The sequence below is a fragment of the Helianthus annuus genome, chromosome 16, assembly GCF_002127325.2.
Source record: "Helianthus annuus cultivar XRQ/B chromosome 16, HanXRQr2.0-SUNRISE, whole genome shotgun sequence".
In the NCBI taxonomy this organism is placed as follows: domain Eukaryota; kingdom Viridiplantae; phylum Streptophyta; class Magnoliopsida; order Asterales; family Asteraceae; genus Helianthus; species Helianthus annuus.
In genome coordinates this window covers 71,647,902-71,669,296 of record NC_035448.2, presented here as the reverse complement: position 1 = coordinate 71,669,296, position 21,395 = coordinate 71,647,902, and the positions used below count along the sequence as shown (strand labels likewise).

General features: G+C 39.5%; 1 protein-coding gene and 1 non-coding gene across 2 annotated transcripts; one reads left to right on the top strand and one right to left on the bottom strand.

Annotated features, from left to right (window-relative positions):
* Positions 1-1,014: 1,014 nt before the first annotated feature.
* LOC118488705 lies at positions 1,015-1,121 on the bottom strand. The gene has a single exon (XR_004885249.1). It is a non-coding gene; the product is annotated as a small nucleolar RNA R71 (small nucleolar RNA).
* An 18,800-nt stretch (positions 1,122-19,921) lies between these two features.
* On the top strand, positions 19,922-21,148 carry LOC110925250 (protein PFC0760c-like). Its single transcript, XM_022169215.1, has one exon. The coding sequence runs from the start codon at positions 19,922-19,924 to the stop codon at positions 21,146-21,148; it is 1,227 nt and encodes a 408-aa protein (XP_022024907.1).
* Positions 21,149-21,395: the final 247 nt, after the last annotated feature.

The following is a 21,395-nucleotide window of genomic DNA, read 5'->3' as shown; positions in this document are numbered from 1 at the left end:
TGCCCATATGTGTGTTTAGTGTTAGTAAATATCGTGTTTTATAAATTTAAAACTTGGCTAAAAGTGTAAAAAGGGCTTTAAATATACATCTAAAATATATTACACTACACACGCATCAAGTTTTTTGGCGCCGCTGCCGGGGACACAAGGATTTTAAGAAAGTTAGGAATCAACGACCTAATCATAATTTTTATTTTTCTTTTTTATTTTTTTTTGGATTTTCTTAGTTTTTCAGCTTCTGCAGAGCTCAGCACGGGCCGTGCCTGGTCGGACACGGGCCATGCCCAGCGTTGTTACTGGCAGTTTTTAGTTTTCCAAGTTACAGAAGGCTGACCACGGGGCCGTGTCGGTGCAACACGGGGCCGTGTCCAACTCTCCAGTAACTGGGATCTGGAAAACAATCACTGTAACTCCGACCACGGGTCGTGTTCACTGAGCACGGGGCCGTGGTGAACCTTCTGACCAGCATTCTATTTTGTTTTTATTGCGGACTTGGAACCAGACGCCACCCCTACGTAGTGTATGAGCTCCAGTTCTAATAAGGACATAAAAGAACCTCTAGAAGAACCCGAACGCTTTCTCAGAAAAAGACTAAAAGCCAAAAACCAAGAGAAGGTTTCGGGAAATCCACTTCCAATGGCGGATCAACGTACTCTCATGGATTATCTACGACCCACTGTAGGTAACCTCGGCGCCGCTATCAATACACCGAATGTTGAAGCCAATAACTTCGTACTTCGGCCGCATTTGATAAAAATGCTCCAAAACTCTGCAACCTTCCATGGGCTTGCGGACGAGGATCCCCATCTACATATTACTAATTTCCTAGAAATATATGATACCTTTCGGATCAATGGAGCATCAAATGACGCCATCCGCCTTCGAATGTTTCCTTTCTCACTAAAAGACCGAGCAAAAGCTTGGCTTAACGCCCTCCCAGCTGGATCGGTAAACCCCTGGGATGAACTAGCCCAAAAATTTCTATATAAGTATTTCCCTCCCGCTAAAACGGCTAAATTAATGACTGAAATTAATACATATTCACAAGAGGACGGGGAATCCTTATATAAAACTTGGGAAAGGTTCAAGGAGCTATTGCGAAAGTGTCCACATCACGGCCTTGCGATATGGCAACAAGTATCCACTTTCTATAATGGGTTGTTGCCACATACAAGGCAGACACTTGACTCTAGCTCCGGGGGACTTTTAGGTAATCGCCGCCCGCATGAAATATATAACCAAATTGAGGAAATTGCTCAAACCAATTTCCAGTGGCACACTCCCCGAGGCAATAAATCTATTGCCCCGGGCGCCCATAAGGTTGATGAAAACACTTCTTTACAAGCCCAAATCGAGGCCCTTTCTTCAAAAATAAAAAAATTGGAAATGACAAAAACGGTCTCGGTTATGGCTTGTGAAGGGTGTGGTGGGCCACATGAAAATTGGAGTTGTATGAAAGAAACGGACGATCAAAAAGAGTCGGTAAGCTACATTGACAATATACCTAGGCCGTCGGGTCCTCCAACGGGCACTTACAACCAAGGATGGCGGAATCATCCTAACCTTGGTTGGAGAGAACCCGACAATAGTAGTAACCAACAAAACCAACGAACAAACTTTCAACAACCAAGAAATGAGTCACAAAATTTCACTCAACAACAAGGTGGACGAGAAAGACTTGAAGATACTGTATCTCGCCTCATCTCCGACACTGAAAAGAAAAACTCGGAAAGATTTCTACAATTAGAATCAAATTTTAGAAATCAACACGCTAGTATTCAAAACATAGAAAAACAATTAAGTCAACTAGCCCAAAATTTTTCCGAGAGACCACCAGGCGCATTACCAAGTAATACCGAAACAAACCCAAAAGCGCAAGTTCATCTCATCACGTTACGAAACCGTACCGTGGGGCCTGCGGAAGCACCATCGCCGACAGAGGAGACTATACCACCGCCTCTGCAAGAAAAGGACTCCCCTCCATCATCAGAGTCTACCAAAGCTCCTCGAGTTCCGTACCCCGGTAGGTTAATTCGTCAAAAGACCAATGAGCAATTCGCAAAATTCGAAAGTCTACTAAAACAATTGCATGTCAACATTCCTTTTATTGATGTCCTAACCCAAATGCCTAAATATTCTAAGTTCATGAGGGACTTCCTCACTCATAAAAGGAAAATTGAAACGTTGCAATTAGTTAACTTAGGCGAAGAATGCTCCGCCCTCGTACTTAACAAACTCCCCCAAAAGAAAATCGATCCCGGAAGCTTCACAATTCCTTGCTCGATTAGGGACTCCCCCGTTCGTAATGCACTAGCCGACCTTGGGGCTAGCATTAAACTCATGCCCTCATCAATGTTCAAAAGACTCGACCTAGGAACAACGAGACCTACAAAATTGAGCATACAACTTGCTGATCGGTCCGTCAAATTCCCACAAGGTATGGAAGAGGACTTTGTTATACTTGATATGGAAGAGGACACCGAAGTCCCCCTCATAGTAGGGAGACCATTTCTAGCCACCGCACAAGCAGTGGTAGACATGAATAACGGAACGCTCACCTTAAGGTACGGAGATGATGAAGTAAAGTTCGGGGTTGGGAAGAGAATAGAGGACGATGACCCGGTCAACTACATGAAGGTTATTCATTCGAGTTTGGATGCTACTCTCCGACGGTGCAACATGGGATGCAAAACATCCCACTTAGAAATTATATAACCTCACTTTGGGTCTAGCCAAGGACCCTTATAAACGTGGCGCACCACGGAGGCATTCCGCGGAACTATCCTTAGCTTAGTTTAATCTTTTAGTTTTTAATTTGCAGAAATAAAACACACTCATGGTGGTAAAGGATGATAAGGGAAATGAGAAACATGGCCCCATGCACAAGAACAAGGCTACACGTCGACGATTTCCCCGTTACAGTAGGTTCAACACGGGCCGTGCCCAACCAACACGGCCCCGTGCTGAACCCCCTGCAAGAAAATGCCCAGTTCAGGTAACTGGACACGGGCCGTGTTCACCAGACACGCCCCCGTGTCCAGGCTTCTGTTTCTTTTTCTTAATTATCGTTACTGGCACCTAAACACGGGGCCGTGCCCGGTCCCCACGGGGCCGTGTCCAGGCTGCCAGTAACATAAATTTTTGTTTTAAAACACCATGTTGCACATTCAATCAACCTAAAAATTTATTTTTGGGACACATCGAGGACAATGTGTAATTTAAGTGTGGGGGGGGTGCTAAAACCTTGAAATGTTGCAAGTCCAAATAACAAGCCTTACACAAAACTCTATTGGAACCGCTAATCACCCCAAATTTTTTTCAAAAAATTTTTCATTTTTTTTACTTGTCTAAAGTTTAAGTTGGGAATTCTAAGATTAATAAGGTTATATTTTTGCAAGTTTACAACCCATAGCGTCGTGATAAAAAGAACTAACACAAGAAAATTATGAAACGGCATGACAAGCTTAGTTAAAATTCGATTATATATACTTGATCACATAGAAAAACCCATTCCCATAAAAAGTGAGTTTTGAGCCTTTATTGAGCATACAAATACACATCTTTAGATTAAATGCTCATTTTTCATTTCTTGTGTGAATAGCCGCTTGGTTCTTACGACTCTAGAACTTGCCACGACGATTCATTCCCGGTCCTTATCAACTTAAACCCAATTTACAATGATGGAGGCATTAGGACTAACCCTTTTTCTTTCAAAACCATTATTTTTATTTTTCTTTTCACCTACCCAAAAACTCCCCCTAGTTAACCCCTTTGAGCCTAAACCTTTCATTTCTTTACCCTAAAACCCTTTTTATTTTTACCCTTTATTTTAGTAACAAGCTCGGTTTTCGTGTGACTAAAAAAAATGATGAAGTTAGAAATAAACAAACAAAGCTCTTAAAACAAAAGCTTGTTTGAAGAAATACTTCATTAAGAATAAAAAGTCACTAAAACAAAATGTTTATGAAAACCGTCGTTTTTTACGCTTTTCGCCCTTTTCTACTAACCACTAACCCAACTACCCACCTTTAGCCCAAGCCTTTACCCAAAAAGTCCTCCTGATATTTACAAAGGTAACAAGTTAAAAAGGAGGAGGATTGATTGCTTGGCAAGCCTATGGTAGGGATAAGTTCCACGCCGCTCTCGAGTGATTCACTAAAAATACACCTTCGGCCGAGTGTGAGTGATTTCTCCCGTGAGGTATGTGAACTTGTATATAAATGGAATTTTAAAAAGGCATGCTATGCCCAAATAAGTAATTTATCCTATGAAACGTTCTAAATAAATCATAACGAATAGGATTGTAAATAAATAAAAATAAAACCAAAAAGATCTTGGATTCCCAACACTCTATGACAAGCCAAAACCTTCTCTTCTACCCATTCCATTTGGGAGTGTAAGCCACGTATTAAAGAGTTTTGCTTGAGGACAAGCAAAAATTCAAGTGTGGGGGTATTTGATGTGTGTAAAATGCAACATATAAATTACATCAAATGAGGCATAAAACTAACCCTTTTTAAGTACTAATGTTGGAAAAAGAGTGTTTTTGTCTTCCTTTTGTATTTTCAGGATTAAATGAGCTCAAATTCACAAAAGAAGCAAAAAGACAGCTAAATCTAACATAAATACAAGAAAAGGAACATAAGTGGATTGCCCTACCCCTCAACAGCATCCTCCCAAGCAAAATAGAGAAGGCAGAAGACTGAACACGCCCCGTGCTCAGCCAGCACGGGGCCGTGCCCAAGAAGCAGCAGAAAAGACAAACCTATAGAAGCTTCTATTGCCCACCACGGGGCCGTGCCCAGTTAACACGGGGGCGTGGCGAAAGTACAGCAGGCGCATTAATTGTAATTGCGAATTACAATTAATGAAGAGAGAGTGTCAGACAGGCACGGGGCCGTGTCCAGCGGACACGGGGCCGTGCCCAGCCTTCTGTTCAGCCTATAAATAGGAGTGCTTGGTTTCATTGCAACTCATCCCTTGGCACACCACCTCTCTCACACTTCATCCACCACCCACCACCATCACAACACCATCATCCACCACCATCATCCATTGTCCATCATAGAGTGTGTGAGTCGTCTCGGGATCCAAGATTGATCGTAAGAGTTCTTGACAATCAAGGCCATGTTTGCCTAAGTCTCTTACATCACTTGGTGAAGACAAGTGTTTAGTATAATACTTTTTATTTTTAATCTTTTGCACTTTTTATTTGGTTTTGTATTAATGACTTTAATAACTAGTTGCTTATGTTGAAGGTGATCTTTCCTTATCGTTTGTCCGTGGTGTCTTGGCATTATTTTACTGTCTATATAAAATAAAAGATTTTCACCATTCATATCTCCACGGTCTATATGGAGGTATGTTGGCTACCTGGTCGGGGGTTAAGGGAACGGTTTGGTACGGGTCTTGCCCTTGTTCAGCGTTTAGAGGTCCTGCAAGGGACCTGGGTCAAATTTAGTAGGATTTCCTTCAATGCCCATAGGTATTGGATGGCGGGGATCCAAACTCTTTGACCCCCTCATAAGTTAACTACGATTAATACTATAACCCGGCTGTTTAGGACTGTATCCCTGCTGACTCAGACTACTTAGTCGAGGGTAACGTCACCTCCAAAAGAGGGGCCTACCATAATTTGCACTAATAACTTAATTCATTATCTTTCAATAATCCGACCCTTTAGGATTGTATCCTTGCTGACTCAAACTACTGGGTTGAGGGTAACGTCGCCTTCAAAAGAGGGGCCTACTACAATAACTAAGATAATCTCTTAAACAAGTGCAAAAGTGCGAAAATAATCAAAGGTTATACTAATACACGAGTCGGATCCAAGTGATTCATCTTGTCTATCGGTTTTTATTTTCATTTTGTTTTTAGCATTTAGTTAGTTTTTATTTTCTTAGTTTAAAAAAAAATCTTTTCTAACATTTTGATTTGGTTAGACGTTGAGGATAAACCGGTACTAAAAGCTCTTGTGTCCTTGGACGACCTCGGTATCTTACCAACACTATACTACGTCAACGATGGGTGCACTTGCCCATATGTGTGTTTAGTGTTAGTAAATATCGTGTTTTATAAATTTAAAACTTGGCTAAAAGTGTAAAAAGGGCTTTAAATATACATCTAAAATATATTACACTACACACACATCATAAACGAAGAATGTTTCAATGAATCCCGCCTCTGATATAGTCCGAGATCTCTTCTAAACGACTCGTTAGGGTCCGAAACCTATCCTACATAGCAGGATGTCCGCGTGATGCCCGAGAGCAACACATCCCATTGCGATACTCATTTCTGGTAGTTTTCTTATTCAAATAATATTTATTGTAGCATCATTGTGATAGATATACATTAAAACTGAACTAATCGGGTAATCCATTTCATTGTGTTGTGCATGGTTCGGTCGGTTCGGTTATTATCCTCAACCGAAGCCGAAACCAAAGTCATTGGTTAGTATATTTTTATTAACCAATCGGTTTTCGGTTAATCACTTGAGTTTATTCGGTTAGATTGGCGGTTTTTTGTTTGGTTCATTTAATTTCGGTTGATAGTAAAAACCAAACTTGGGCTAAAACTTTTGATTAGAAATATATGAAATTGAGGTATAAATACATGAAATGAAAGAATAAATATATGAAATGGAAATATGAAATATGAAATATATGAACCAGATGTATAAAAGCTATAAATATATGAAAATATGAATGATTCGGTCTGGTTCAACTAATTTTGGTTAAAGAGAGTACAAAAGAATTGATAACCGGTTTTTGGTTAATTCGACTTTCAGTTAATTCAGTTTTTGGTTGATTTCGGTTCGGTTTCGTCTATTTTTTGTTTGGTTTAGGTTATCGATTTAGGTATTGCTCACCGATAATCGGTTTTGTTTAATAACCAATAATTATTGCCCACAACCAAACTTGGGCTAAACTTTTGATTAGACATACATGAAATTTAGGTATAAATACATGAAATGGATGTATAGGTACATAAAATGGAGGTTAAATACATAAAATGGGGGGGGGGGTATAAATATGAAATACATGAACTAAAGGTATAAAAGCTAGAATATATGAAATATGAATGGTTCGGTTCAATTAATTTTGGTTAAATAAGATACAAAAAAAATCGATAACTGTTTTTGGTTAATCAGTTTTCAGTTAATTCAGTTTTTGGTTGCTTTCGGTTTGGCTTCGGTTAACGATTCAGTTATTACTCACCCTTAGACGTTGTTAATCATGTAACATATCAATTTTTTAAATTGCAAAAACTATAACGATACTATACTCAAATTAAAGAGAATAAAATACTCGTTTATATGGTGTGATTTAAAAAAATATATTAACGTACCAAAAAGTTATGACCGTTTAAAAATTGCCAAAGGGAGTTAGTTTTTTATAAGGGGATAAAATGTAACTACTAACTAATTATCTATAACATTGTTAAAGATGGGAGATTAAAGTGTAATCTAGATAAGATAATTAAATTGACGGTATTTAATTACTTGACATTTTGTATGTCACACCCCGACCACGTAAAACAACAAATCGTGGCGGAATCGTCGGGGATTGTTGTAACAGAATCATTGTTTCATAACACATGGAAATTTAAATGTTGTTTTATTGTTAGTGCGCGATGTCTAAAGCCTATGTCTTAGTCTTAGTCATGCTTGTATAGGGTCTAGGGGTCTAATATGTCAGTTATGTATAGTGCAGGGGTCAAAATGTAAAAGTTATGGTTTAAGGTAGTGATTCCGCTTGAAATGACATGTTGTCATTTCAAGCGAAATTAGAAGCATGTGATTCCGCTCGAAATGACAGCATGTCATTTCAAGCGGAATTAGATCAGTATATATATGTGTAGTTGTTTCTCATTTGGCACGGAATCATGAACTTGTAGTCGAACTGCTGCTGGATTTTCAAGTGAATTTTAATGAGAAACAAGTGTTAAAAGTGATATTCTGTCTACTTCTACTCTTTTCTCTCTGATTCAAACTGTTTGTTTGTTTCCGCCTCTCAAACAGTGGTATTTTGACTCTGATTGACTCACTAGATCGTCAATATCGGTCCTACAATTGGTATCAGAGCCAGTTATGAGCCAATAACCTGAATCAGAGCATTTTTCTTACACTTTTTGGATTTCTGGACGTTTGGACGGACAAAATGGACTGAGTTTTTGATATATTGTGTAAAAGTGAGTTTTAACAAACCCTTGAAAGTATCAGCTTAAAATTCAGCTTAAAAGTGGTAAAAAATGGCCTGAAACCTGATTCCGCTTGAACGAAGCTTATGTGATTCCGCTTGAAATTCAAGCGAAATCAGGTATTCCGCTTGAAAAGTTGTAATCCCACCTGAATATTTGAAGCGAAATCAATAATTCCGCTTGAATTGGGTGATTCCGCTTGTGTGATCACCTGATTCCGCTTGAGCCTTGATTCGCTTGAGATATTCTTTGATTCCGCTTCAAATTACAGATTCCGCTTGAATCTTACAGTTCATATTTCGCTTGAAAATTAAAACTTGATTCCACTTGAAACCTAATTCAGCTTGAAATTAGGGTTTTATTGTGAAAGTCCATTTCGTTCGTGATATTTCGTTCGAAGTTCAGTTTGTGTGGAAAGTATTTTCAGTAAAGTCACATGTTTTTCAAAAGTTGAAATTTTTTCAGTAAATTGTCATCTAAAATGGAAAACCAAGATTTCTACAACTTCTTCGCGGGCAGTGGTATGACAGCAGGACAGAGTCCAACGAGTATTGTTCAGAACGACAACATGGAAAACGAATTGGGAACGATGCAAAAGCCTCCCAAGCTGATGAACCTAGATGAATATGCAGGATGGTCAGGCAGATTTAAGAACTGGGTCCAGGCTAACCACTTCGAATGCTGGATGAAGATAGAGAAGAAGTACGTTCCACCGGTTGATGGTTTAGGTATGGAGAAGGGTATTGGAAGTCTGACAGAGACAGAACAGAATGATTTCAAAGCCGAGAAAAAGATGATTAGTATCCTCCAGCAGGCTATCAAAGAGGATATTTTAGTGTTGTTGCAACATGAGGACAATGCTCAATCTATATGGCAGTCATTAAAGTTAAAGTTTCAAGGTAGTGTGTCCATGATCAAGAGCAAGAAGGCTTTGATCAAGAAGGAGTTTGATATTTTTACCGGCATGAAGGGGGAAACTACAAGGCAACTGATCGAAAGATATTGCCATTTTGTACTTGAGATGAATAGATTAGAAATCACAAAGACCAATGAAGAATGGATTGATAAGTTGTCTGAGGCATTACCATATGACGAGTGGGGCACTTATCCGATGATGTTGAAGAAAAATTCAGATTTTGTGAATCTGAATCTCAGCTCGTTCATAGAGAAAGTTGAAGCTCATGAGTTGGAGTTACTAAAGATCAAAAAGATGAACTCACGAATGTTCAACAGGATGTATCTTTGTACTACAAAGGCAGCATTCCAGCAACTACAAATATGAGTCCGAAGATACAAACTGGTTTCAGTGCTGACACAACATCAAGTGCTTCATCAAATACTCCACAAACAAATAAGCCTTCGCCATTTGCTAGCTTCGCGCCAAACGTCAAAGCTACTGAATAGACGTCACCACAAAGCTCGTCTAGTTCAAACAATCAGGCGTATGTTTCTTGGATCCAATGCAACATTGCAGTCACTATCAAGAACGAGAATGAGTTCACTGAATCGGCTGTGAAACAGCATATTGCATTGTTGGCTTTCGTGTTAGAGTCGTATGAGTCTCTGGTAGCGGGTAAGATCGGGAATCCGGACATGACCAAAGAGGATTACTATCAGATTGATCCGGAGGAGCTTGAGCTGATAGACATTAAGTGGGGTATGGTAAGTCTGGTGAGGAGAGCACAGCGCTTTATGGAGATCACTGGTAGAAACAGTCTTTCTGGACCTGATCAGAAACTAGGTTTTGACAAGTCTAAAGTAACCTGCTTCAAGTGCAAAGAGAGAGGCCATTTCAAAAGAGAGTGCCCAAACAAAGAAGTGAATAATCATCAGAATCCGTTCATGAATGACTATTACAGATAGGCAATCTACCATCGGCCGAATCAACAACCTGTAGTTCAAAGACCACAAATCGAGAACAAACCAGAGAAAGCTCTCATTGTGAACCAGGATGATGAGAAAGTAGCCGAGGGATTCAGCTAGGATAAATACATCTCTGGAAGTGATGGACAGGGTATGATGGCTGAGATAGTAGAAGAGCCAGAGATTGTTATGGAGCCTGAAGTAGTTGTTGAAGAAGTTACTGTGGATATTGTGGGTGACATTGAGGAGCTTGCTGCAGAAGTTTATTACTACCAATCTGAGCAGGAGGTATTGGCCAGTTCTTTGAAATCTATCATGCCTCCTAAAATTTTTGAGTCTTTTGCAGGTTTCTTTGAAGAACCGACAACTGGATTGTGTCCACAATATGAGGAGAAGAAAGGGTCTGTTGAGGAGATGATCGATGTGACAAAAGAAATGACCGAAGACACTTTGAAAGAAATTGCGGACAGAGCTCTCATGGCGAAACTGAAAGAGGTAGACACATAACTTGTGAAACCCGAGTCAGTTCAAAAGGAGTCGGATAAGGAGTCAGGAATTGAGGAGGTCAAATCTGAGAAAGTGTCTGAGTCAGAGTCAAAAGATGTCGGTAAACAGGAAGTGAAAACTGCTCATGAAGCAGAGATTGTTGAGAAAGTGAATTCAATAACTGAAACCCCATGCCAAAAGTGTTTAAAACCTTGCTTGGAGTGTCTTGAAAAAGATGCTAAGTTTCAGGAATTCAAACAACATGCTGACATGTTAAAATTTGTTCTAGGTCAAGTCAAAGAGGCATATGATACATTAGCCAGATCAATTAAAATGATTCAAAAAGAAAGTGTCGAAAATGACAAAGCAACAAAACTAGTAAAAGCAACACTTTTTGATAAACAAGTGGAAGTTAATTTTCATCTTGACACAATCGCATCATTAAAGAAAGAGTTAGAATTGACTAAAATTGAAAATGAGCGAATTGATAAGAAATTGATGAGCTATGTTGCATCGTCCTATGTCCTTGAGCAGATTGTTCCACAACAGCCCAATGCACCATCAGTCTTTAACAGTGTTCCACCCCTAATGTGGAATCATTATACTCAAAAGTATCCAGATGGGGTGGAAGCTGCATTGAATCTCAAGTTGAGGACAATTGAGGATGAGTTGCCAGAGAGCATTGACGTTACATTCTCTGCATCCGACACAGACAACGAGTCACAGGTCATCAAGACTATTGTCGATCAGGTGTTAGATGAAGAGAGTGATAACTCTGAGGTTGAAGTCATGAAATCTCATTCTGAGAAGTCTATTACTGATTCTGAAGATGTGGGTAACTTTTTAGATCGTTTCATACCGAAATCAGACAAAGGTGCGAATGATGATCCGATCATGGTGGTTTACACTATGATTGGAACTGACGAGCTTTACTCTGATTTCGAGTATCCTCTTCAGAACGCAAAGTTTGAAAATGTTGAGAAGGTTTTCAAATTGGTTGAAATCGACATTGCTGAAGTAAACAACAAAGAGTTCTTTTCAAAACCGAAAAAGTCGTTTGTTACGTCACGTTCTAACAACCCGGGTAAAAAGGAATGGGAAGGGAATGTTAACAACAAGAAAAGTGGAAACAACTTTAAAAACAAAGGAATTGGTTTTGAGAAAAAGATGGCTAAGAAGGTTGTAAAGCCAAAAGATAAAATGAATGATATCTTTGTTGTTGGACCAAGTGTTGATGAGGAGAAAGAATACATTTTTACTCAGAAAGCCATTGACGATTTCAATGCGGCGAAGAAACTGAAAGAAGAGACGGTCAAATCAACTTTTGTCGAGTATGACAAAAGAGTTTGCTATCGCTGCAATGAGATCGGACACATGGCTAAACAGTGCAAGAAAGTTTTTGAAAAACCCATCGTAAAACCTGTTGTTCAAAAACCTCGACCCAAGTCACCAATTGACAAAAAGGGTAAAAAACCAATGGTTTCACCAATTCGCATCTTTAAAAGGGGTGAATCTTTGGAGTCTGAAGATAAGCCAAAATCAACCTTTAAGGTTGGCGAATCTTCAAAGACTCAAAAGACTTCAAAAATTTATCTGAAAACGAAAGTTTTTGAAAACCAATCATGGGTTGTGAAATCAAAACAATCGGTCGAGTAGGAAAAGATGGAAAACATTTTGAAAAATGAAACAAAAGGTTTGAAAGATGATGTTGTTGAGTTTGAGTCTGAACTTGATAAGTTTCTTGCAGAGTTTCCACCAACCAAAAATGAAGTAAAAACTAATGTTCCGAATGTCACGTTTAACTTTCCAAAGATTGATGTGCCGTGTGATTTAGTGTTTGGAAGTGTTTCAACAGTTAAAAAGTTTTGGGTATCATTGTTTGAATGAGTTGCTATAATGTTTGCAGGGGCTGCCCAGGTCAATCATTTCAAAATGGATTATGGACAACGGGGCCTCAAGAGATATGACGGGGATGCTTACACTGCTTTACGACGTCAAATCAATTAATGGAGGTTATGTGGGATTTGCCGGAAACCAGGGTAGCAGGATTGTGGGCCAAGGAACCCTGACGAATGGGGTCATTTCGTTTGAGAAAGTGAATTACATCATAGAATTGGAAAACAATTTGCTTAGTATTTCTCAAATTTGTGATAAATCGTTTACGGTACATTTCACGAAAAACGAATGTCTGGTTTTAAAACTTGGGTTTAAAATCCCTGAGGATATGGTGCTGTTGCGCGCTCCACGAGAAAACGACTTGTATATTCTTGATATGAGTGTCGCAACACCAACAAATCATAAAAACAATGTTTTGTGTCGAAAACGAAAGCAACAGAAAAAGAGTCCATTATGTGGCATCGTAAGATGGGCCATATTCATGTTAGAAAAATGAATTTTCTGGTGCATAATGATCTAGTCGAAGGTGTAAATTTAATAAATTTTCATTTGTCTGATCATTGTGTAGCTTGTAAGAAGGGAAAGCAGACTCAGAAGTCACACCCAAAGAAGCTACTGAATTCGATCAGAGTACCGCTTGAGAGACTCCACATGGATCTCTTCGGGCCGGTCAATGTGAAGAGCATTAGTGGTGATTTATACTGCTTGGTAGTTACTGATGACTATACAAGGTTTTCATGGGTAGTGTGCTTGGAAAGAAAGGATTAGACGTTTGAGTCGCTGATAGTTCTGTTCAAAAAGATGGAGACGCTGTATAAGCTGCCTATCCGAAGAATACGAAGTGACAATGGAACGGAATTCAAGAATAACAAGATGCTCGAGTTCTGCAATGAAAAGGGGATTCTTCATGAATTCAGCGCGCCATACACACCACAACAGAACGGCGTTGCTGAAAGAAAGAATCGGACCTTAATAGAAACTGCTCGAACGATGTTAGCCAATTCCAAGTTACCGATTTTCTTCTGGAGCGAAGCAGTGGCTGCAGCTTGTTACACTTTGAATCGTGTGCTCACCGTCAAGAAGTACAAGAAAACAAGTTTTGAGTTGCTACACCACTACAAGCCAAATCTAGAGTTTCTGGAGCCGTTTGGGTCTCCATGTACTTTTATTTGATGAAAATGGTACATTCGGTGCTAAGTCTAATGATGGTTTCTTTGTAGGTTACGCGAGCCCGTTGAAGAGGGTGTTCATACCTTGCCTGGGAAAAGTAATACAAGTTCAGCATGTGGATTATCAGAAGCACACTGCTTCACCACAACTTCCTGGACAAAGATTCCTGTTCGATTATGACAAACTCTGGGAGTCGTTTCATCTTCCGACCGAGCCAAGTATTGAAGAACTTGTTCTGCTATATCAACAGCAACAATCTAGTTCACAAGATCAAGTGCCAAGGCCTTTGGTAGTTTCACAACCCGAGGTGGATACAAGCATTCCTACAGGTGGCACAAACGATCATGAAGCCGGTCCAAGTGGAACAGCTCACGAACCACCAGAGGAACCAGCTCCTACGTTTGACAACTCTAACGACTCAGAAGAGGAATCTGCTCCGACTTTTGACGAGGAACCAAACGTTACTACGACGGAAGCTGAGGATCACACCGGTGATCTAGACATAACGAGCTTGCAATCGGAAGTTGACGTGCCTGACACCGTTATGCCTCGAACCTTGTCTTATCATCCTTCAGAGCAGATTATCGGTGACCTACAAAGTGGTGTTAAAACAAGAGATCAAATCAATAGAGCTCTTACATGTTTTTATTCGTCTGTTGCACATTTACAGGAAAAATTCTCACTAAAATGTTATATTTCGCAGATTGAACCCAGAACATATAAAGAGGTGTTGACTGAAGACAGCTGGGTGAATGCGATGCAGGAGGAGCTGCAACAATTTGAGAAGTTGGGAGTGTGGAGACTAGTAGACCTCCCTGAAAATCAAAAGTTGATCAAAACGAAGTGGGTATTCAAGTGTAAAAGAGACGATAGAGGAGTCGTGGTTCGGAACAAAGCACGATTAGTGGTACAAGGATTCAGTCAGCAAGAAGGCATCGACTATGATGAGGTTTACGCGCCTGTTGCTAGACTTGAGGCTATTCAGATCTTCCTGGCGTTTGCGTCATGGAAAGACTTCAAAGTGTACCAGCTTGATGTTAAATCTGCCTTCCTATACGGAAAGATAAAAGAAGAAGTGTATGTGGGACAACCACCGTGTTTCACTGATCCACTACACATGAACAAAGTCTATCTGCTGGATAAGGCGCTCTACGGACTTCACCAGGCCCCGAGAGCCTGGTACGAGACGCTTTCCCAACATCTGCTGGCCAACGGGTTCACCAGAGGGACAGTCGATAGCACATTGTTCACGAAGGAAGTTGCAGGCCATCTCCTAATTGTGCAGATCTACGTAGATGACATCATTTTTGGTTCGACCAATGACGAGTTGTGTAAAGAATTTGAAAAGGTTATGAAGAAGAAATTCGAGATGAGTTCGATGGGGGAGATGAAGTTCTTCCTCGGGCTACAGGTGGAGCAGATGCCCGACGGAATCTTCATTCACCAAACAAAATATGTGAACGACGTGCTAGAAAAGTTTGATATGGCTCAATGCAGTCCAACAGCAACCCCCCTAGCACAGAATCATGGGATTTGCCCTGACGAGAGTGGTGTAAAGGTGGAGGAGACATTGTACCGGTCAATCATCGGATCCTTAATGTATCTCACTGCTTCCCGACAGGACATCATGTACCCAACATGTCTTTGCGCCAGATATCAGTCGAGCCCGAAGCAGTCACACCTGACAATCGTCAAAAGAATATTACGGTATTTGAAAGGCTGCCCGAGCATCGGCTTGTGGTATCCTCGATCAGGTGCTTCTCACTAACAGGTTTCGCTGATTCTGACTTTGGAAGCTGCAAGCAGAACGCTAAGTCCACCACTGCTGGGTGTCAGATCTTCGGAACTCGACTTGTTACCTGGCAGTGCAAGAAACAAACCTTTGTGGCGCTTTCTACTTGTGAGGCTGAATACGTTTCAGCCTCCAGCTGTTGCTCTCAGATCCTTTGGATCCAACAGCAAATGTGCGACTTTGGTTTGCAATTCTTGGATACACCGATTTTAGTGGACAATGAAGCAGCTATCAATATAACTAAAAACCCGGTTCACCATTCTAAAACCAAACATATTGAAATCCATCATCACTTCATCCGTGATTGTCACGAGAAGAAGTTGATACGGATAGAACATATACACACCGATGATCAGAAGGCTGATTTCTATACAAAACCGTTTGATAAAAAGAGATTTTATTATCTTTTAAAATTAAATGGGATGAAAAATTTGCGTTCTGGGAGGGTTGAAGAATGTGAAGCCGAGGAGGGCGGCAATCTGATGTGAACTACATCGCGTTGTCAACTTTGTTTGTACAGTTATGTTTTTCTGCTTTTCGATAAAAACAAAAACACAAAAATATGTTTTTATTTTTAGGGGGAGAAAAGTTTGAAGAAAAATACAAAAACATGATAAAATTTAAAAAAGCCAAAAACAATAGAAAACTTGAAAAATCCAAAAACATTAGAAAATTGAAAAAGAGTTTGTGTATAATAGGGGAAATGATAGTACATCAGCTAGACAGACACAGTACGCTAAAGAAATGTAATGTTTAATATGCGTTAAGCAGTCTCGCTGATGATGTGCCGATAGGTTTTTACAAAATTAGTAGATTTGTTTGGGATATAAACATAAAAATTACTTGCTTTTACGTGGGGAACATCTCCAGGATATATGGGTAACCCCCGAAATCTTGTTTGAAAGGTCCCTCTTTCTGAGATACTAGGTCCTTATGCTTAGTGATATCTGGGGTATTATCCCGGGACTTCTGCTGAATGAAAATTCTGACCTGGTCCCCGTATAATACTTTACACAATGCTTTACTTGTAAAGCCTCCCCTCAGCATAAAAAATGATAACATTACAAAATGTAAATCATGTGCTGTTGTAAAAAAGATTCTCTAAAGGGAACCCACCGAAAGTCGAGCCGTCATCTCTCTGCTGAACGGAAGTTCTGACCTGAGCTCTCACAGCCTCGTAATTCACCCCATTACAGATATCATCTAGGTATACTCACCTGTAAGACTGAATATTGGGATCTGGATACGGGAGTATATACTGAGGTGGGACACATGTAAAAGTTTAAGTCGTAAAACACTAAATTTGTATCCCGAACAGATTGAAAGTTGTGTGAAAATTTAAATGGATCAGTATATCGACAGTCTAAGCGAACTGTTTAAAGCTGAGTATGAAATATAAGCTTAACGGTACTTGTGTCTTGTCGGCAGCTGATATGATCCCCTAACACGCTCACAAAAATATTGTGTGTACAGATTTCTGCTTATCACATTCTAAAATCCAAAAAGATTTTATTTTTCATCTTATTTTCGACAACGGACGTTGGGGATCAGATGATCAAAGTCTTGTGCAGAGCATGTCTGATTCATGAGGTTTGGGTAAGCAGGAGATTCTAAAAGGTAACTGGTACATGTTTGAAAGTTTGAAAAGTTCAAAAGTTCATTAATTTGAACTGATTTCAAGATCAAAAAGTCAGCATACTTCATAATCTGGTCGACCAAGGTCATTAAGTTGGACTTGGTAGGCTGAATAGTTGACCAAGGTCATTAACTTGGACTTGGTTAACTAGGTGTGTAGGTAAAAAAATCAAAAAATATCAAAAAGTTAAAATTTTTAAATGTTTAATTCTGATTCCGCTTGAAAACAAGATTTCACATTAAGTTGTGTAATTACGCTTGAAGCTGCTTCTCTAGTGATTCTGCTTGACACAGCATCGAGGGTCATTTCAAGCGAAATCTGGTTGGCTATAAATAGCAAATCTGATTCTGCTTGAATCACTTATCTTCTGTTTCCGCTTCAAGTGTTTGCTCCCGGCGATTTCGAGCGAAACCCTAATACCTTTGAATTTGAGCCGTTATTCTGCCAATTTGTAATCAGATTTCTTGTTTTTAGTTGGTGTACTCAACTAGGAACATGGGAAAGGTGAGATATTGGTCAAATTTAACCCTGATTTGGTTTATTGTTGACTGTCGGCGATGAACTGAACCGAAAACGTAGATTTAGGGTTTAAATGTTGGAGAAAATGAACAAAAATCTTGTGTGTGTTGTCGGATTATGTTGTAGATCATGCGTGTGAGTTTGATTGAACCAGATCTAGGGTTTTGTATGTTTGATGATGAACCGATTTCACAAACTTAGATCTAGATGGTTTTTGAGGGTCAAAATGAAATTAAATCATAACCACTTGTTCGGAATTCATTGATTAACAAACTCTCAATGTTTAATTTGATCATCAGAAAGTGTTTGAGAGTTTGATCATAATCCCGCTTGAATCTCATGATTCCGCTTCAAAATGTGTTATGAGATTCCGCTTCAAATGATGTTCACTGATGGTTTATGATTCCGCTTCTGAGTGTGTTATCTGATTCCGCTTCAACTTGTCTCATGTGATTTCGCTTCAAAACATAACATGTTATTCCGCTTCAAACTCACTTGTGATTTCACTTGAAATGTTATTGCATTTCATGTGATTTTGCTTGAACATAGTTTGATGTTGAAATTTTTCAAAGTTTTTGATTTGTGTACACTGTGTTTACTTGCAGGCTTCGAATGTGATCTTTGATCCGTTGCACAATAGTTGATGTGATTTTGACAAGGATAAGAATACAAAGCTGTCTGAATTCAGTAGCATTCTGGAGTTTATGAGGAGAGTACCTATTCAAAAAGCGTTGACGGATCAACATTTGGTGTATAGATCACATGTGAAACATTTCTGGAAGCATGCAACTTATGACGAAGCAAACAAAGTGTTCCATTCAGTTGTGAAGCAGTATGATGAGAAGAAGTCAATTATTGTTACAGAGGCGCTTGTTCGTGAAGTGTTGAATTTTCCAAATGATGCAGATTCACCAACTAAATTTCCTGAGAGGATGGTCAAGGGGTGTATGCTGAGAATGGGATATGATGGTGCTTTGAACAACGCAAGTTATTTGAAGTCAAAGTTTCAAAAGCCATACAAGTTCATTGTTCATTCAGTACTGCAGGCTCTAAGCCATTGCAAAGGAGGTTATGACGCAATGCGGGATTATCAAATAAATATGGTTACAGCGTTGGTTTTGAACAAGAAGTACAATTTCTCTCACATTGTGTTTCACTACATGGCTAAGAACATTACAACGAAGAGTAGGACTTGGATTTATCCAAGATTTGTTCAAATGTTGATAGATCATGCATATTCTGACATTGAAAGAGATGTAAACAATGATTTGTTGGTATTATCACACATGAACAATGATTCGTTGAAGCAGCTAGCTAGATATCATCTGAATCATCCTGAGCCGAAGAAGATAGCTGAATTTTTCGGATTCATCAAGGATGTGAACTATGTTGATCCAGATCCAGTGAATCACCGAAACTGGAGTAATGAAGAGGAGATGAAAGAGGCTGCTTATGCTGATGAGTTAAAAGCTCTTGAAGAATTTAAAAGTACTCGCAATGATTAGTTTGTGAAAGAACCGAGGAAGAGAGGCAAGAAAGCTACTCCCAAAGCAAAAAAGGAGAGGGTTCGTCTTCACAGCCCAAGAAACATCGAAAGAAAGTTGCAAAGACTTTACTTATTGATGAACCTGATGTGGAAGAACCAGTACCAGAAGCTGAGGTTGAAGTAGAACATGATGTTGAAGCTGAAGCTGAGACTGAAACTGAAGCTAATATTGAAGTTGATGTTCGTCTATCGCCTAATTCTTAGAGTTTGCTGAAGAAACTTAAGGCGTTTAATGAACAGAAAGATAAAGCTGTTGTTGATGCTCAGAAAGAAAAAGTAGCTGATGATATAGAAGGTGATGACGTGAACAAATGTACAACAAGTTCTTCTAGTTCTTCTGAAGATGAAATAGATGAGGTAGAACGTGAAAAGAGAATTCAAGAAGAGATTGCAAAAGAAAGGCAGTTAAGAAAGAGAAAAAGACAGGAGAAGGATGATGATGCATATATTCCATCTCCTGAACATATAACTGAATCTCAATCAACTCCTTCTACTAAAGAAGAAACCTTCCCAACAATCAAGTAAACCACCATCACCACCACCTGAACCTATACCTCATCAATCACCTATACACTCACCACCTCATCAATCACCTCCAAAACAACCCACACCACCAAGACAACCATCACCATTCTATCTCACACCACCTCATTCACCACAACAAATTCATACCATTACACCACCACAAGAAACAACCTTACTTACATCTCAACCAATCTTTCAAACTCCACCACTTGCACAACCACCCATTCAAACCACACCTGGTTCTTCGGGGTACAAAGGTTTTCCACCCGTTCCTCTGAACTTGAGTATGGGTCTTGATGAGATTGGAGACTTTGATTTTGCAAGTAATGTTCAAGTGAAAAATGTAGAAAGTAAAGTTGATGGTGTTGCAGCTGAAAGCAAAAGAGTGGCTGATCGTGAAAAGATTCTTGAAATGCGTGTAAAGAAGTTAGAATCTGAAAACAAGTCTTTATTGAAGAAGATAGATACAGATCAGTTTGAAATTGATGTCTTGAAGGTGAGAGTGGTAGAGTTAGAGGAAGAAAAGACTCGCCGAGATGAACAGAACAAGTACTTTGAACTGAAGAACAAAGAACTTGAAGCTGCGAAGGCGTTGAAAGAGCATGAATTTTATATGATGAACAAAGTGATAGAGAGTATGCTCGGAAAGTCGATAGAACAAAGATTTGAAGAAATTCAAGTTGAAGAGGTCAGGGCTAAACGCCAAGCTGAAATTGAAGCTCAGTTGAGAGATAAGGGCAAGGGTGCTGAAGGCAGTGTTGCAGTGCCTGAAAGATCGATTGTTCCATCACTAGTTGTTGAAAATCCTGTTCCTATATCTTCTGTGTCAGCTATCTTTGAAGAAGATGTATCACTTGAAGATATTGCTGGAAATGATGATCAAGAAGATGATGAGGAGGATGATAATGATGAAGAGGGTGATGACGGAGAGGATGATGATGGTGAAAAAGTATTTTCTGCGAGTAGACATGGTTTTGATGATGACAATGATGACGATGATAATCAGGGAGGTACATGTGTTACTGTGAATGAAGCTTCAAATGAAAAGACTGTTGATGACTACATGAATGATGATGCTAATGAAGTTTCAGAGGGAGCTGATGGAGAGGGGGAGCATGTAGATGATCAGAATGTTGATCAAGTTGAAAAGTTAATTCTTCGAATCAAGCCTCATGTTAAAGAGGGTGAAATCAGGCATACTTACACGTTGGATGAAGTCCTGAAGATGTTTAATGTAAATGAAGATGAATTTTCGTTTGATTTTGAAGAAGAGCTGAACGCATTCGATATCAATCATCAACCAGAGTATGAATACAAGTATGTTGAGGATGCAGATGTTTATGATCGGGTTGAGGTTGAAGATTGTTCTGATGAAGAGAGTTTGAATGAAGATACTTCTGAATTTCCAACACTGATGGAATTCTTTAGTGAAGAAAATAGAGATGAGCTGAGGAGGAAAGTCGCTGAGATACTGAAAGATAAGAATTTCGATGGTACTCCGAAAGGTCTTTAGAAAGAAGAACGTCAAAAGTGGTTCAAAAATAGTCACGAAAGGAAGTTCAAGAGACCATTGAAGTATTATCAAAGAGATAGAAGTATTTCACTGGGAGATATCATTAGCTGGGGTTTTCTGCCTCAAGTTAATGCTTATGCTATCAGAAGAGAATGTGGAGTACAGTACTTTGAACGCTTGCATGATATTATGTCCCTACCGTGGTGGGATGTAGAGGAGTTATCAAAGGTGAGAACCTTAGGGTATC